Raw genomic sequence first — 18951 nt, 5'->3', positions numbered from 1 at the left:
AATAGTATCTGAACTAACAGCAGAGATTGTTGATCCAGGGAATATCCATATGCCTCCAGGAGAAAATCATTTATTTTTATGCTGGGGAAAATTTGACAATGCGCTATAGGTTTTTCTTGCCTTCTTCTGGATCAATAGGGTTTTATATAAGGAGATTATCTTTGTTGTATTTATTGTTTTTTTTTCTCTTGATTAAACTAGATGGACTTTTTTTTCCGGCAGCCCAACTATGTAACTATTAACTTGCGGTGGAGTGCTGCTATCTCAGATTCATTGTTTTACACTATAAACCTAGGAAATTGTGGAAAACCTCTAGTGTGTGTAAGCTGCAAGCTGCTGCAAGCTTCAAACCCATTAACCTCCCTGGCGGTATGATTATGTCAGGAATTACATACCAAAAGCGGTACAATTCTTTTCATGGAAATTTGGCGTTATGTATTATAGGCCTACAATTCTTAGTAATTACTGACTTAAACCTGACCAAAATAAGACTCTAGTAGACATCCCAGATGTGATAAATTTGAAACACAAACGCATGAATTATAATCGAATCAATAATATTATTTTATTATTTAATATATAATATATATAATAAAATTATATTGATTAGATTATAATTCATGCATTATATATTATATATAGATATATGTGTGTGTGCATATATATATATATATATATATATATATATATACACATATATATGCATATATATATATATATATATATACACCGGTATATATATATATTATATATATATATATATATATATATATATATATATATATATATATATATATATACAATATAAAATGTGTTTTGTGTTTTGTGCAACGTTTTTTTTTTTTTTTTTTTTTGAATTTCCCTCCCTAGTTCCGCTCCCATGCAGCATTGCTGCTGCAGGGAATGGAACTAGGAAGTGATCACACCGACGGAGGGACGGAGGAGCGGCGGGACTCTCGGCTGGCGATCTCAGCAATGAGAGATCATCGCTGGATCGCCAGGATAAGGTAAGAGAACACCGCTGCGCTCTCTGCAATCCACCCCGAGTGTGACTCGGGGTTACCGATCCTGATATGAAAAATCAACCCCGAGTCACGCTCGGGATTACCGCTAAGGAGGTTAACCAGATAATTTGTATAAATACTACTGCAATATTATTGAAAAACAATACCAATAGAACAACCCTAGGGTCCAGCATTATCCATCCAATGTCTCAAACAACAATAAAAACTTTACAATTGTTGTAACTTTTTCCTATTGTACCAGAACACAATAGCTCAGTGGGGGAGATCGCTGAACTAACATTGGATTGTTAGTACAGCAGCTCTGAGTGGAGCATGTCAAAACTCACGGTGTGTACTAGGCTTTAGAGTTTGTTTTTCTTTAAAAAGTAGTCACAGCCTGAGTGGGAAAGCCTGTCTCCCACCAGCATGCTGCAGAATGGGACACTTGCTCTCTGTGGCAAAGCAGTGATCTTACTGTAGAGGTCCAACACACCCCTGCTGATTCAGGACCAGAGCTCTTTACTCAATGAGCTTTGCTGTTTGCAGAGATAGAGGTCTGACTCAGTAGGGGTGTTGCAATAAAACTATTGCTTCCCCACAATTCCTACTCCGCAGCTATTGGCAAGGGACAGGCTTTTCTGCACAGGCTGTGGTTGCTTCTGAAAGAAAACAAAAGGTAAGATTTGAACATCGTTTGTTTTGATGTACCTGGTATGGTTTTAGCTGACTTAAACTAAAGGCTCAATTGGGCTTTAAGCCCAAGCCTAAGCCCATTCTCATAAACTGTGGAAATTGTGTGTAATTTATGGGGAACACCTGGATCCTTTGAAGAAAAAGTGTTTTGTGCACTGGTGCGCAGTCATGTTGGAACAGAAATGGGCCATCCCCAAATTGTTCCCATAAAGTTGGGAGCATGAAATTGTCTAAAATGTCTTGGTATGCTGAAGCCTTAAGAGTTCCCTTCACTGGAACTAAGGGGCCAAGCCCACCCCCTGAAAAACAAACCCCACACCATAAATTCACCCTCCACCATATAATTTGGACCAATGCACAAAGCAAGGTCCTTAAAGACATGGATGAGTGAGTTTGGGGTGGAGGAACTTGACTGACCTGCACAGAGTCCTGGCCTCAACCCAATAGAAAACCTTTGGGATAAATTAGAGCAGAGACTGCGAGCCAGGCCTTCTAATCCAACATTAGTTCCTGCCCTCACAAATGCGCTTGTGGAAGAATGGTCAAACTTTCCCATAGACACACTCTTAAACCTTGTGGACAGCCTTCCCAGAAGAGTTGAAGCTGTTAGGGCTGAAAAGGGTGGGCCAACTCAATATTGAACGCTACAGACTAAGACTGGGATGCCATTAAAGTTCATGTGCGTGTAAAGGCAGACATCCCAATACTTTTGGTAATATAGTGTATAATGTGTATCCATTTACCTGCTGTAGAAAGTGAGTGGATGTTATTTCCATGATTCAGCTGCACAGAATTGGTAGATGTCCATAAGCTACCAGTTGTGGTATTAGCAGTCCAGTTACAAGTGCCTTCTTCAAAAGTACAATGGCCTCCTGGAGGGAGGATATTTTCTGAAAAGACAACACACAATATCAAAGTCTACAGCTGGCAAAATGGGTTACACTCTCATTGTACATTCTCTATATCATTTCTATTGGGTTTAATCAAAATATATAATAATAATAATAAAAATAATAATAATAATAATAATGATCTGAGGGTCTTGCCTAAAAAAATCCATCAATTTGTATCCTATTAGGCAGGTATTTGCCCCACATAGCTCTTAGTAACTCACAAGAATATTGTATAATCAGATTGTATCATCTATGGTAAGTTTACTTACATAAACCAACCCAGGGATGAAATAGTGGTGCTCCAAATCACCTTCTGGATTGTTACATTTCTTAAAGGAGTTGTAAAGTCAGAAGTTTTTTTTAATCCTAATGCATTCTATGCTATAAGATAAAAAAAAACCTTCTGTGTGTAGCAGCCTCCCCAGCACCCCCTAATACTTACCTGAGCCTAATCTCTGTCCAGCGATGTCCACGAGTTTCCTCGGGCGTCCGGGATTCTCCCTCCTGATTGGTTGAGACACAGCCACAGCGACAATCAAAGTCAGTTAGTCAATCAGGAGAGAGAAGAGGCGGGCCGAACTGCAGCTCCATGTCTGAATGGACACACTGAGCTGCAACCCAGCTCGGGTGCCCTCATAGCAAGTTTCTTCCTGTGGGGGCATTGGACAGGAGGGAGGGGCCAGGGGCAGCAACGAGGGACCAGAGAAGAGAAGGAGCCAGGCTGCCCTGTGCAAAACCAACTGCATGATCAATCCAAAGAAGGTGGCATGATCAATACAACAAGGTTTACAGTTGTGCCCCCCTCACTGGAATCATTGAACTTATCCTAATAAATATAAAAAAAGTGGTTGAAAGAGAACTTCAAACACTCGCCCAGCGCTGGTGATATAAAAGATATTGCATACAGTTAAAATACTTAAAATCTCATAGGTTTTACTGATAGCAGCTACTGTAATAATAAAAAAATCTTAAAAAAATGTAATAAATACTAAAAGTGAAAAATATTCAGCACTAATTACATTCAGCAGCGCTCAATATGTGCTTGCATATTGTTAATCATATAGTCCTCATAAAGTAAATGAGTTATATATCCACAAAAGTCTTTGTTTGAAGAAAAACAGGTTTCCACTATAACATCGGTACTCCCAGTGCTCAACACTCTGATCCGGCATTCACCTTCACCACACCATAAGTGCTCCCCTTAGGAATGGGCACTCACCAGAAATACAATGATCATGCGCCTGTAAGCATAGGTTACTTGCACCCTTATAAGCCAGGAACACCACTGCTACCACCAGATGACCACTGCAACCGGATATCCCTCAGGGACCGGACCGTACTTAAGATGATAAACTATCAAGTGTTGTAAAAGATTTGACGTAACACAGGACTTTAGAGCGCGACCGATCAAATCATTTCATTCAGAGTTCTCTGTATAATGTGCAGCGACAGTCCTGACTGTTTATCACACCCCTTTCTCTCAGCAAATAACTAGAAGGTAGCAAAGGTTACTCACCCTCTATTCTCCTGCCTTTAAGGATGCTGGCATTCTTATTTATCAAATAGCTCAACATATGAGAGTGTATTTTGCATTTCATGTTCTAGACTTTTCAGCTCATTGCAACCTCTTTCACACACATTGGAGCATTAGAGGGAGGTTATACCACAATATTGCAAGAAGCTGTAGCCCTTGAGTGGGTTGAATTACTAAAGGCAAGTAGACTATTCGCTTTGCAATTTGTTGGGAATTTTCACAAGAATGTAGTGAAAGTTGGAGCTCTGCTGATTTCCATCATCCGATCTTAATCACCTCCTGCCTTCTCTTCTTTTGTGACAGAGAGATACAAAGAAGCTTCTTGGATATATAACTCATTTACTTTATGAGGACTATATGATTAACAATATGCAAGCACATATTGAGCGCTGCTGAATGTAATTAGTGCCGAATATTTTCCACTTTTAGTATTTATTACATTTTTTTAAGATTATCCTAATAAATATTTAGAGATGTAAAAAATGTATTTAATGTATATCTAGCAACCTTATATTGGCCTTGTAGAGAGTGAGAGATCTCTCTCCAATGGATAAAAACAGCAGGTAATGAATTCACCCATAAATAGTCATATCTATTTACATGCAGATTTAGGCTGTAGCCAGAGGAGCTATCTTGCTGCTGCCAACAACTCATCAGTGACAAGTTCACTAAAGCCTAGTACACACAGGCCAAATGTCAGGCAGCATCAGCCAGTTCGATAGAAACAGTCGAAAATTGAGACTTGTGTACTGTTCTGCCTCCAGGAGGATGATCATTAAGTGGTTTTGCCTGCAATGTCATATTTGACCACAAGATGGAGCCAGTGGTAAATTTATTGTTTTTGCAGAAACTAGAAACTGTTCACCTTTAACAAAAGTTTCCATCATTCTTTAGTCTAAGGAAGAGAAACAGGTTCATCCTGGGAACTCAGACTCCATCTTAGAGACTGAAAGAAGAAACCAGCTATCAGAGCACATGCTGGACTAAAACTTGCATCCACCTGCATCCTATATAAGCAGCATCGCTGGTGAGAATTACTTATTGCCATCTACAGCCTAGCTTATTCATTGTATTTTCTGTATGTTTCAGGTACTGATTATATGCGCCCTTGTCTTTTTTTATTAATAGTTTTACCCGACCCTGTTTTGTTATTAAAGTTTCAAAATGACACTCAGTCTGGCTTATTGCAGAATAGGAGGGTTTATCTGCATGTCGAGTTACACACACGGAAATGTGTAGTAAGGGCAGAACATGTATTGCAGCCAGTGTAACAAAAGCCAATCATTCGGCAGGTTTCTGTCGAAGGGGCATGACTGAAAAAGGTCTGCAGATCGGCTCCCAATCAGTGCTTTCAGCCAATGGCTAAGAGCGCTGACCAGAGTGTTCTGTCCCCCCCTGTCAGAACACAATAGTACATTTCATAGTTAGTGCAGCGACTCCGACGTGAGCTGCCAGTTTTTTTCAGTTCAGCCTACTGTGTTGAACAAAATAAAAACTAGTAGTGTGTACGAGGCTTAAAACACAACCCACGGTTTCCTATTGAATAGTTCTCTCACTGGCCAGATCACACATTAGTACAAGTGGCTGCTTTACATTAGTAATTCTACCACTGCCAATGTGTGTCCAGTGGCAGAGCTGTACATAGCATCAACCACTTGCTGACCGCGCTATAGCTGAATGACGGCTACAGAGCAGTTATCCAGTACTGGGAAGCCGTCATATGACTGCCTCCCATGATCACGGGTGCCATGCGCCCATTGCTGCGGACACTGCCGAACACAGATTGAGGTAAAGAGCCAATCAACGGCTCTTTACCGCGTGATCAGCTGTTCAATCTCAGCTGATAACTATGTCAACAGAAGCCGGTTACTGGCTCTCTTCACTGCTGCTTCTCACGCTGTCAGCGTGTGGAGGAGAGGAGAAAAGAGCCGATAATCGGCTTCTGCAAAAGTGCTGTCAATCTGTGCCCACCACTGCTGCCAATCAGTGCCCACCACTGCTGCCAATCAATGCCCACCAGTGTCTCCTCATCAATGTCACCTATCAGTGCCGCCTACCAGTGCCCATCAGTGCTGCCTATCAGTGCCACCTATTAGTGCCGCATATCAGTGACGCCTATCAGTGCAGCCTTATCAGTGCCTCTTCATCAGTGCCTCTTCATCAGTGCCCACTAGTGCTACCTTATTAGTGAAATCTCATCAGTGCCCATTAGTGAAGCATATCAGTGCCCATCAGCGCTGACTCATCAGTGCAAATCACTATAGGAGAAAAATTACCTGTTTGCAAAATTTTATAACAAACTATGATTTCAGCATTTCCCATAGACTCAAAGCTGTTACCCAATAGACACTCTATAGCATGGTCTTCAAATTATGGCCCTTCAGTTGTTCAGGAACTACAATTCCTATCATGCCTTAGTCATGCCTGTGAATGTCAGTTTTACAATGCCTCATGGGATGTGTAGTTCCGCAACAGCTGGAGGGCCATAGTTTGAGGACCCCTGCTATAGTATTCCTTTGTTTTAGTCTCGTAAATTACATATATGATTATGTAGGGAGGGGAGGGGTGGTGGAGGAACTGGGCCAGCATAGAAAATAATTAGGTAGTCCCAGAAGAAGAGAGGGCTATAACTTGCAAGGAGGCAGAGGGCTGTGCTAGGGAATTTAAGTTCAAAAACACATTTCAAGTGAGCCGTTTTCTGTGCTTTTACCTGCAATTTTTTGAACTGGTGACATGATCTCCGTATAGAATGGGTCCAATAATAAGGTGTATCCTTATAGATGTAGGAGAAATTATAGTAACACTCATAGTAGTAACACCTAATGACTAATACGGGAATATGGGCACTTACCACATATTGCACCTTCATCGTCTCCTCCTGGGCAGTCTATCTGAAAGTCACAAACTTTTGTGAGACCAATACATTCACCATTTTTACAAAGGAAAGAGGACTCCCATGGACAAAGAAATAAATCTTCATTGTTACCTAAAGAAATAAGACATAGAAATGTACAGAAATTATTATTCAGACCTTCTGTACAATCACCGTTGCATAACAAACTCTTTTAAGGCCTAAATAAAATTTTTCCTAACATGACATCAGCGTGGTCAGCAGACACTGGGCCATGTATAAAACTAGAGGAAGTTGTGGCTTTATATATTTTCAATTGAAGTATATCTGAAGCCAAAATAGTTTTGTCCTAATTGTTACTGTGATAGAAAGTATTGGAAAATCACCAGATTTGTCTAATGGGGACACCTGTTTCTGTGTCATTTGTCTAAGAGGTAATTTCCACCTACTGTGAAGAGATTTGCTCTCACTTCCTGTTGTGCCTCTGTGACAGGAAGTAAAGAGAAATTTCCCCAATGTAAAAAAACGCACATATTAGTGATATGAGTTTAAACTAGGATTGCACCAATACAGTTTTTTTATCAGCAAATACGAGTACTGATACCTTTGGTCAAGTACTCGACCATACCGAGTACCGATCCTTTAAAACTAGGGATGCACCGATACCGGTATCAGTGTTGATACTTTGAGGTGCGATTTGCATCCATAAAAAAAATGGCGCAAATTGCACTGCATAGAATTGCATGCGATTTGAACAGGAATGTGGTACGTTTCAAATCACGGCCGCTGGAGGTGCTCACAGGGCTGAAGGAGAAGTTCCAAGACCCCATGGGTATCGGGCAGGAGTGATGTCAGCTTGGAGGCAGACCGCCTCTAAATCTCCTTGCTATCATCAGCGGGACACCTATGCAAATTTTGCATTTGGCCAGATATGTACTGTGAGTTCTAAAATTTTTAATGAACTGCCCACTGGATGGCGCTTTTTCCTTTCTATACACTCACACACACACAGGAGCGGTGGAGATAATCTCTGCAAATCTATGCTGCGCAATTTGTGTCAATTTTTATTATTTTTATGGAATCGCACCTCAAAGTATCGGCACTGATACCAGTATCGGTGCATCCCTAATTTTAAGTATTCCCTTCCCTACTTTATCAAAAACTATAAGTTCTAGCTTTAATGGAGAATTCCACCTTTTGAAAACAAAAATATTTAATGTATAATTTTCTCATAAATTAATATTTAGTATTTTTTCGCAATGGAGCCTACAAAGAGTTGCACCCGTGATCATTGGATTGTGAGTGCAGTGCTCTCACTCCATACCATACCAACCATTCTGGTCAACTATATTTCATCTTTGCTACCTGAGAATGAGTAAGATCTGGCCAGAGACCCTGGAGGTTGCTCTTACATGCCTGATCCGGGGATCAATTACATCTATCAAAAAGGAAATATTTACATTTTTGCTGATGGCAGGTGGAGCTCTGATCCCTAGATATTGGAAATCAGCAGTAATGCCAACTATACATGAATGGGTAGTGGAAGTACACTATACCATGCGTATGGAAGAGTTCGCAGCTACAGCCAATGAAAGCTATTCTAGGTTTAAGGAGGTTTAGACCCCATGGGTGCAGTTTCTTGAATTCCCTATATTTTTGTCTTTTATGAGTTACTGGCACCCCTCCTAGAAACAGCCATTGCTGTTTGACCCTTTTGGTGAGACACCCTGAGTTACCAGACATAAACGTGCTTGTGTAATAAACTGGAAGCCTGGTTTTGGCCGTTTCCCTCCTTTGTTGTTTTTTTTTTGTTTTGTTTTTTTTCTCTCTTTTTTTAAATTTTTATCAGTTGTGATATCTTCCTAATTTGTTGGAAAAGATGGCAACAAATATGATCGTAAACACTGCATTATAGTACAACTGTTTATATGTGTAAAAAATATACAAAGTGTTTTCCCCGCGCCAGGGATTAAATTAAATGTATAAATATGTGTGTAAATGAATAATTGCAGCAGCTGCTATAGGTGAAAGCAAGAAATGGATGGGATTAGCTTTAAACAAAAGCTAGCTACAGCGCTTGCTGATGGATAAGTGAATATCTCAAAATTAAGGATAATCCAAAAATAGATAAAATACAGTAAATAGATTTAGCAGTAATTGTAACAATCAAAAAAACATAAATGGTAAATAATATAAAGTAAATAAATATATAGGCGTGACTGTTGGTATATAAAAGTCCCATTTATATAAGGTGACTTGGTGCTCAAGAAAATCAAAGAAAGTCCTTTTATGGTTCAAATGGAATTCAAGGTAGATATATAGATTTTATCTAGCCACAAATCACGGCAAAACGGATCGATGTCACAGAATATTAAGAACAATCACGTTTAAGCACTTGCACCTTGAATTCCATTTGAATTATATAAGGATTTTATTTGATCTTCTTGAGCACCAAGTCCCTTTATATATATTGGACTTTTATATACCAACAGTCACGTTTATATATCTACCTTGAATTCCATTTGAACCATAAAAGGACTTTCTTTAATTTTCTTGAGCACCAAGTCATCTTATATATATGGGACTTTTATATACCAACAGTCACGCCTATATATTTATTTAATTTATTTTATTTACCATTTATGGTTTTTTGATTGTTACAATTACTGCTAAATCTATTTACTGTATTTTATCTACTTTTGGATTATCCTTAATTTTGAGATATTCACTTGGTATTATTTATCCATCAGCAAGCGCTGTAGTTAGCTTTTTTTAAAGCTAATCCCATCCACAACTGTTTATATGTCGATAGCTGTTGCATGATTTGAGTATGATGACATATTGAAAATTATAATTTTGGTGGTTACTCTTTAGCAGACTATTATGATAACAAAATTATGCCACATTTTTCAACAATAACAATGTATCAAATAAATGCTCTGGCTCCTACATACAGACACCTCCCTAAGCCAGCCCCTGATCTGCACCAAGGTATGGACCTTCAACTATGGGGCTGGAGGGAATATCAATGAACTGCACTTGTGCTTCATTGATAACTACAAGTTTCTATATCGTGGTGGCACATGGGATTTGTAGTATTTTCATTCACAACTTGTGAATAAATGATGCATCTATGCAAGTTTAGGGTAGAAGCCTAAACCCTAGAAGCCTAGAATCCTGCAAATCTCTAAATGTTTGGGGTTGGGGAGCTGTACTTACATGTTACCCCTAACATGGTCAGAAACTTGGTGTTATCTTTTAAATATACTTTGATAAAGGATCCAAGTAAAAACAATCTGCAATTATCTCACCACTAAAGCAGTTCCTTAGATGGAGAGAGTCGAGGACTAGGAAGGTCTCTGTTTTTGGGAAACACAGTTCATAATCCACAGAGATTTGAAAGGGGGAATCTATTCCACCAATTTCCGTGCTCAGTCGTCTCCAGTGGGACCTAATGTACAGAGCAGAATACAAAATCACATATTGTTAACGGGCTCACAGTTGCATGTCTTATCTGTCTGACAACAAAGCAGCATGATATGGCAAGCAGAACAAGAGATGGATTTCCCTGACAATGTAAGGCTTGTCATCGTTCTGGACAGCAAGGTGGCTTCAGGCAATTCTCACTGTGCTGCACAATGTGTAAGGAAATGGATTTCCATGCAGCTCCTTCTCATTACGCTTTTACTGGTGCAATCACATGATGATTGACAAAGAACTTACTGAACTGTTAGCTCTCTAAACAATGAAGCAGCAAACCTAATTTGGATGTCATAAATCCCTTCTTCTGACATTAATACCATTTTGTCACTGTGACCATTTAGAAGACTACAGTTAGATCCCAAATGCTGTACGATATCATCGGTCTGGGGACCTTTTGTTAAGAATGAAGGACTGTTTTAAGGTGACTTTTGCTTTGAAATTAGTTCATAATCTGCTACTTGTGTTTATTAAAAGTCAGCAGCTACAAAAAGTGTATTTGCTGACTTTTAATAAACACATCCTCACCTGCCCACGGTCCAGCGATGCGGCCGGAGGGAGCCTCGGATCTCTCCGTCTTCTCCCCGTGGCGCCGGCATCTCTAGTGTGTGCACCCGGCTGTCACAGCTTGCGACTTCACAGCCGGGTGCGCACTGCGCATGTGCGAGTCACGCTGTGCATCCTGAATGGATGGGCAATCTTCTGGCACCTATGACGTGTCCCAGCCCAGAAGATTGCTGGGAGGGAAAAGGAGAGGAAAACTTCCGCTCGAAGCTGCCTAAGCGGCCCGAGCGGAAGTGGGAGTGGGTACCTGTCAAAACTAGGTACAGCCCCCCCCCAAAAAAATAACATGCCAAATGTGGCATGTCAGGGGGTCAGGACCACTTAAAGAGGTTGTAAACTCGTTCAAATTTTTTTTTTTTTTTTTTTTTACAACCTGCAAGAGAAAGACATAATGAGCTAGTATGCATCGCATACTAGCTCATTATGAAATACTTACCTTAGAACGAGCCCCCGCCGTGCCGCTCTCTTACCTGTATGACGAGCGACATGTTCAGTCGCCCGTCTTCCGGGATCGCGCCATCCGGCCATCTGATTGGCCGGAGCCGCGGTGACGTCACTCCCGCGCATGCGCGCGGGAGCCGACGGTCACGGCACGAGGCTCTGAAGGAACGGCACGATCAGCCGTTCCTTCAGAGCGCATGCGCCAGTGACGTCACTGGCTGCATTAAAGGTAAATATCTCCTAAACCGTACATGTTTAGGAGATATTTACAGTACCTATAGGTAAGCCTTATCATAGGCTTACCTATAGGTACAACTTCCTGAGGAGGGTTTACTTCCTCTTTAAAGTGGAAGTTCCACTTTTGAGTGGAACTCCGTTTTAATCACTTGCCATCTGGAAGACTTACCCCGCTTCATGACCAGGCCCTTTTTTGCTTTTTGGCACTGCGTAAATTTCACAGACAATTGCGCTGTTATGCAATGCTATACCCTAATGAAGTTTATATAATTTTTTCTCACATAAATAGAGCTTTCTTTTGGTGGTATTTTTTATTTTTTGTATTTTTTATATTTTTTGCGCTATAAACCAAAATAGACCTAAAATAAATGTAAAAAAATAAACAATGTTTTTCACTTTCTGCCAGAAAACATATCAAATGAAAAAAAAATTACTAATTTCTTCATAAATATATATGTATTCTGCTACATCATATATTGATTGGTTTGAGCAGAGGTTATAGCATCTAAAAACTATTGTATACGGTGCCTTGAAAAAGTATTCTTACTTCTTAAAATTTTCCACATTTTGTCATGTTACAACCAAAAGCGTAAATGTATTTTTTGGGAGTTTTATGTAAAAGAATCAACACAAAGTTGCACATAATTGTGAAGTTGAAGGAAAATGATAAATGGTTTTCACATTTTTTACAAATAAATATGTGAAAATTGTGGCGTGCATTTGTATTCAGCCCCCATGGGTCAATACTTTGTAGAACCTTTCGCTGCAATTACAGCTGCAAGTCTTTTTGGGGATGTCTCTACCAGCTTTGCACATCTAGAGAGTGACATTTTTGCCCATTCTTTTTTGCAAAATGGCGCAAGCTCTGTCCGATTGGATGGAGAGCGTCTGTGAACAGCAATTTTCAAGTCTTGCCACAGATTCTCAATTGGATTTAGGTCTGGACTTTGACTGGGCCATTCTAACACGTGAATATGCTTTGAACCATATCCACTCCATTGTAGCTCTGGCTTTATGTTTAGGGTCGTTATCCTGCTGAAAAGTGACCCTCCCCTTCCTGCTCTGACTGCACTAGGACTATCCCTGTAGCACGGTTGCTTCTTGTTTCACATCTCTTTGTTATTGATTACTTGGTCACTGATGTGATGAAATCACTGTTTCCTCCATTTCTTCTGTGGGATTTTTGTCTTCCTCTCTCCTCCCCCCCCCACTTTTTGGACCATCTGGCGTTATACCCACACAGTGCACCCAGCGACGGGAGATGATGCGATTTTTTCTGCGACTTTTTGTGTTTTTAATATAAAATGTACACCAAGCTCCTGAAGAGTGGATGATAATCCCACAAAACGCATAGAGCCATTAAATATGAAATATGAAGATTTATCAGGATATGGATTATGTATTACCTATGAAAGAGCCCTTGAGCCAATGGATGTATCCCTGCTATGTATTTGATGATATATATATAAGCCGTTGTATGATATTTTTATCTGCTATTATATATCTATTTATTATGGTTATATGCCTAGCAAAACAATTCCTTTATTATCTTTTATATGTCCTTACCTGGATTGTCTGTATTTGTACTTTGAATATGTAGATTTTATTTATTTTATTTACGGACTATTGCTGCAGGATTTATTTTTACCGTGCAGCAAAAAATAAATGAATATATTGAAACTACTTTATTTCCATTTGGAGATTTGTAACAGCAACCTACCTCATTTAAAGTCCCGCTATCCCCATGCCCCCTTTTTGTACACAATATTAGGGATGGAGATGGTTGCTGTGATGCTTCAGATCATTTCCTATTTATTCTTTACACACGGTAATAGGGTGGAAGACACCCGACCCCTCCTTTTGATCTGTAGCATCTGGTTAACCGGTTGCCGACTGCGCACAGTATATTTACTGCGGCAGTCAGCCCCGGCCAGGCAGAGTGACGTAGACCTACGTCGCTCGCCTGTCACTGGGATTGGAGCCAATAGCGGGCAAGCGTGCGCCCGCTGAGGCGCGCGCCCGCCTCGGCTCGTTCAGGGAGGAGTGCGGGCGTGTGACCGGCGGACCCGATGTCCGCCGGTTACTCGCCGATCGTCGGTACAGCGGGAGAAAGGCAGAGCGGCTTATGTAAACAAGCCACCTGTCATTCTCCCTGTGTAAAAATGGAGATCAGACAGTTCTATTATGTAGAACCGTTGATCTTTGTTTTTACACCAATAGCCATGTCCCACTACAGTTAGAATCACGCCCCTAGGACACACTTAACCCCTCCCTGTCCAATACAGTTAACCCCTTCCCTGCCAGTGTCATTTTTGCAGTAACAGTGTATATATATATATAGCACTGATTACTGCAGTAATGTCACTGGTACCCCCAAAAGTGTCAAAAATGTCAGTCAAGGGTCCGATCTGTCCGCCGCAATGTCGCAGTACCGCAAAAAAAATCGCAGATCGCCGCCATTACTCGTTAAAAAAAAAAACACCAAAAATGACAAAAATCTTTCCCTTTGTTAGTAAACGCGATAACTTTTGCGCAAACCAATCAAAATACGCTTTTTGCGATTTTTTTTACCAAACATATGTAGCATAAAACAATTTGGCCGAAAATGTTAAAAAATTTAGATTTTTACATTTTTTGGGGGGGAATTTCATATAAAAAAATGTGAAAAATATTGTTATTTTTGCAAAAATTACGCTATTTTTTGTTTATAGCGCATGATCAAAAAATCGCACAGGTGATCAAATACCACCAAAAGAAAGCTCTGTTTGTGGGAAAAAAAGGACGTGAAATTTGTTTAGGTACAGCATCGCACGACCGCGCAATTGTCCGTTAAATTCACGCAGTAAAAAATCGCAAAAAACCCCCTGGTCAGGAAGGGGGTACAATCTTCCGGGGCTTAAGTGGTTAACACACCTAATTTTGTCCCTGATGCATATTAACGTATACCCACTTTATCGCTTTTTAACAAACCATACTTTATAATATTTTATATTTTTGTGTTTCATGCCGTCGGCCTTATAGGATTGAGATCACTGTGTGGTTGCCTGTTTCCGGGGCTGCGATGCTCGGTCTGCCGCCCTGTCCTCTGCTCCCTAGTTTTGGACGGAGGGCAGGGCTGTCACGCTGAGCATCGGCGTCATGTTAAGCTCAGCCTGTAATCCTTGGGTGGATCACCTGGTTTGGGCTGTTATTCCATCTCTGATCGCTGGGGGTGTTTTATGTGGTGAGTGGTTTCCAGCATACAGCTGGATACCATGTTCACTCCTTCACCACCCCTTTCTGCGACGGCCACATGGCGCTGGCGGTGATCCGCCCTGGCCCGTGGGGATATATAGATAGGGGGTTTCTGCACACTTTCCTTTCTGCTCTGACTGCACTAGGCCTATCCCTGTAGCACGGTTGCTTCTTGTTTCACATCTCTTTGTTATTGGTAAGATTACCATCCTACTAGTTTTTGCACTTCTACTTCATTTATGCTCTGCACCTGTTGGGTTTTTTTTTGTTTGTTTTTTTTCCCCCTTTGCTTCTGCTGGGTTACTTGCTGGTTTTCAATTATGCTGCACTTGGCACAGGTATTTTCCACTTACTTTCTTTTGTCCTCTCACCTGCTTTTATCACATATAACACCAATATCTGAACGAGACTTGAAGGAATATGAACACATACATATTTAAATTTTATTCCCCTGACTAGATTACTTGGTCACTGATGTGATGAAATCACTGGTTCTTCCATATCTTCTGTGGGATTTTTGTCTTCCTCTCTCCCCCCCCCCCCCCCCACTTTTTGGACCATCTGGCGTTTACCCGTCTCAAAAAAAAAAAAAAAGAAAAGTGACCCTCCGCCCCAGTCTCAAGTCTTTTGCAGACTCTACCAGGTTTTATCTAAGATTGCCCTGTATTTGGCTCCATCCATCTTCATTAACTCTGACCAGCTTCCCTGTCCCAGCTGAAGAAAAGTATCCCCAAAACGTGATGCTACCACCACATTTCACGGTGGGGATGGTGTGTTCAGGTTGATGTGCAGTGTTAGTTTTCCGCCACACATAGCATTTTGCTTTTAGGCCAAAAAGTTTAATTCTGGTCTAACCAGAGCACCTTCTTCTACATGTTTGCTGTGTCCCCCACATGTCTTCTCGCAAACTGTAAATTGGACTTCTTATGGCTTTTTTTCAATGGCTTTCTTCTTGCCATGCTTCCATAAAGGCCAGATGGTATAAAGTGGCTTAACAAGCACTTTAAAGGGGAAGTTGAGATTCCAGGAGGGGGGATTTGCCCCCCTCCACCCCCTCCCCTTGCGGACCCCATGTCTCTGAGACTAAAAGGTTATTTCAAGAGTTCCTTGTTGTTGAATAGTTTGAGAAAGGCTGGTTGACAGTCCTACAATAAAGAAACCACAGCCATGGTAGAAAAACATGTTCCCTGCCAGCATGGTGCATGGAAGGACTGCTGCACTCTGTGTTAGAGCAGTGGTCTCTCTGCAGCAGTCCAACATGCCCCCTGAGATAGTGAGATAGTGCTCCCTGGTCAACAGGATGAAGTTCACAGATTGGAGGGTGATAGCTCTGACTCAGGAGGCTGAACTGCTGCAAAGAATCTGCTCCTTCCATACAAAGCAGAGCAGTCCTTGTGCAGAGTGCTGGAAGGGGCAGGCTTTTCTGCTTGGGCTGTCTCTTTTACTAACTAAATTAAGGGCAAAATTCTCAGCTTTTAACATTTTACTACACCTTAAATATTATAGTATAAAAATATGTTAAAATAAATCTTTTAAAATGAGAAAAGCATAGAATCAGCTGTTTGAAAAGAATGATGAGAATTAAAAAAAAAAAAAAAAAAAAGAACAAGACTTTCAATTCAAGCAACCGTATTGTAAAAAGGACATTAAGGAGGTTGTAAATCTTCAAAAAAAAATAAAAAACCTGAAAGACAAAGGCATAATGAGCTAGCATACATTGCATACTAGCTCATTATGAAATACTTACCTTAGAACGAAGCCACAGCAGTGGCGCCCACTCACCGCTGACACGGCCAACATGTTAACCCCTCTTCTTTCCGGGTTTGCGTCCATCTGATTGGCCGGAGCCGCAATGTCGTCACTCCAACAGGTCTTTTTACCTGTTGTGCACTGGGACTTAGTGGCACAATTTATGCTCAGCCCATTGTGGCATTTACAATATTCATTATATGAAATGGAAGGAGCATTGGAGCCCTAAAGTTCCAAATAACACACACAGGTTAAAAACATAAACACAAAAGAAAGGAGGCACAAGCACCTGGTGCATTACCCTTGAACACCTTCTGCTGATTTATTGAATGCCAGACAGCATACTCACCAGCATGAAGATTAAAATTGCATAAAACCAATCCACCTCATGTGGAAAGTCATGCCCCTGTGTTTAGAACCGCTGACGCGTTTCGGGAGGCAAGCTCCCTTCCTCAGAGCTGCTGGTTTTTTGTCCAGGGGGCAACCTGTGAGGAGGTTGGGGGGAGGGCAGGGAAGGTCGTTTTTCATTATGGGAGGAGTGGGGCGGGAAGAAGGTACTGGAATAAGGCATGTTATTTATATTTTGTATTTTGCAATACATTTTGCGTTAGCCAAGGCTGGTTTTAAATCCAAAGTTCTTTTCTTTGTTTTGATTTGTAGCTTCTTTGGTAATACCCACCATTATCATACATATTGGTTAGGCATAACTTTGTTTGTTTTAATAAATAATTCACCTATAATGGCAGGTGATTGAACTATATCTTTTCACTATCAAGTATCCTCTTACAGTTTAATATATAGAACCTAGTGCACCCTAGGATCAGACTATATCTCATACCCAGCGGGGGTTTAGTAAAGTAGAAAAATAAGTTATCTTCAAAATTTGATTATCTGAAGTTTGGCCTTTCTGGCACATAAATAGATTTTAGCTCAGGGAAATATGCCAAGAAAGGAGTCTGAGTTAGACAAAGTGTCCTATGAATATTAATCCTTCCAAGGAAGGTTGATTATTAAGCAAGCTGCAGAAATGCGGATAAGAAATGCATTTTTAGCAACCTTACCAGTTTCTCAATCAAGTGAATAGCAAGACGCTAATATTGTTATTTGGGAAGGGTCTCCATACAATTAATTTTAATGGCCATATGTGAGACATTTTGAGTTCTGCTACTATAAGACTACCCCTAAAGCATAACTTATTATTTTTACCAATGTGAATTTATCACTATGAAATTTATAATCAAATTAGTCCACCATAGAAACCATAGGACCTTAGCCTAGAACAAACGATTATAATAAATAAATATCTGGAAAATTATACCTGGGAGGTGACCATTCCTGGTTTATGTCAATAACAGAGACAAAAAGAGGGCGCACTGGCCTAGCGCATTATCTTCAATAGGGCTTTATTAATATCAAGTAAAAATATAAATACTCACAAACATGGGTTATAAGCCAGCATATCAGATACATATGACACAATCCATCAAATGGCAGTCCACAGTCAAGATAATTGATGGCTAACGTGTTTTGAGGCTTCGCCTCTTCATCAGAGCCCTTGTTGTTTGTAGCTTGTGGTCAGCAACCCAGGTCGTAGTGGGCAGCAAGGCCTGGCCATTGAGGATGCCAAGTAGGAGTCCCGTGATAGGAGTGAAGTGGGAGCCTTGTATCTGAGTGCAGGAGGTAGATGCTTTGCATCACAATTTTCTTCTGGTTTATGTCATGTCTGATATGGTTCTAGTAAAGTAGAAGGGGTCTGTTTATTAAAAATTCCCTGGATGAATGTTGTTTTCCTACGATTGTCAGCTCCGTCTAGTAGAATAAAGCCTTAAGGCAGTACTGGGATGAGTGCTTTGTTGGTTTCACTATCATAGCGCAGGCAAGGCTAAAGTTATTTACTAAAACATAGATGCTACATTTACAACATGTTAGTGTCTACAACTTTGTGGGAAAAATTCAGCATCTTTACTCAGCTCAGGAAGTCACACCACTGTATAGTTTTCACCTATTGGTTACTTGACTTGCGACTTGGTACATGTCTCATTCCTATCCATCACGAGCTTCTCAAAGAAGAATAGGAGACATTATCATATTGTATATATAATAAAAGATTAATTCAACAAATTCATGTTCAGGAGGTGAACTGAGGCATGCTATTATGAAGCCCCAGTTTTGCAGATTTGTTATCGTAAAGTCCATGGATTCATATATAGGTCTTGAAATCTACAATCTAAAGTTCTAGAACTATACTAAACACCAGGGGCGTAACTACAG

General features: G+C 40.5%; 1 protein-coding gene across 1 annotated transcript in view; it reads right to left on the bottom strand.

Annotated features, from left to right (window-relative positions):
• LTK (leukocyte receptor tyrosine kinase) overlaps positions 1 to 18951 on the bottom strand; it is a 379826-nt gene that overhangs the window by 107610 nt on the left and 253265 nt on the right. The window contains 3 exon segments of the mRNA XM_082274964.1: positions 2441 to 2587; positions 6976 to 7110; positions 10287 to 10426. Of these exon segments, the coding sequence (XP_082131090.1) occupies positions 2441 to 2587; positions 6976 to 7110; positions 10287 to 10426 (422 nt within the window).

This window comes from Pelophylax lessonae (genome assembly GCF_965119305.1).
Source record: "Pelophylax lessonae genome assembly, chromosome: 13".
Taxonomy (NCBI): domain Eukaryota; kingdom Metazoa; phylum Chordata; class Amphibia; order Anura; family Ranidae; genus Pelophylax; species Pelophylax lessonae.
Note: the sequence above shows the minus strand (reverse complement) of the source record. Positions and strands in the feature narration are given on the sequence as shown.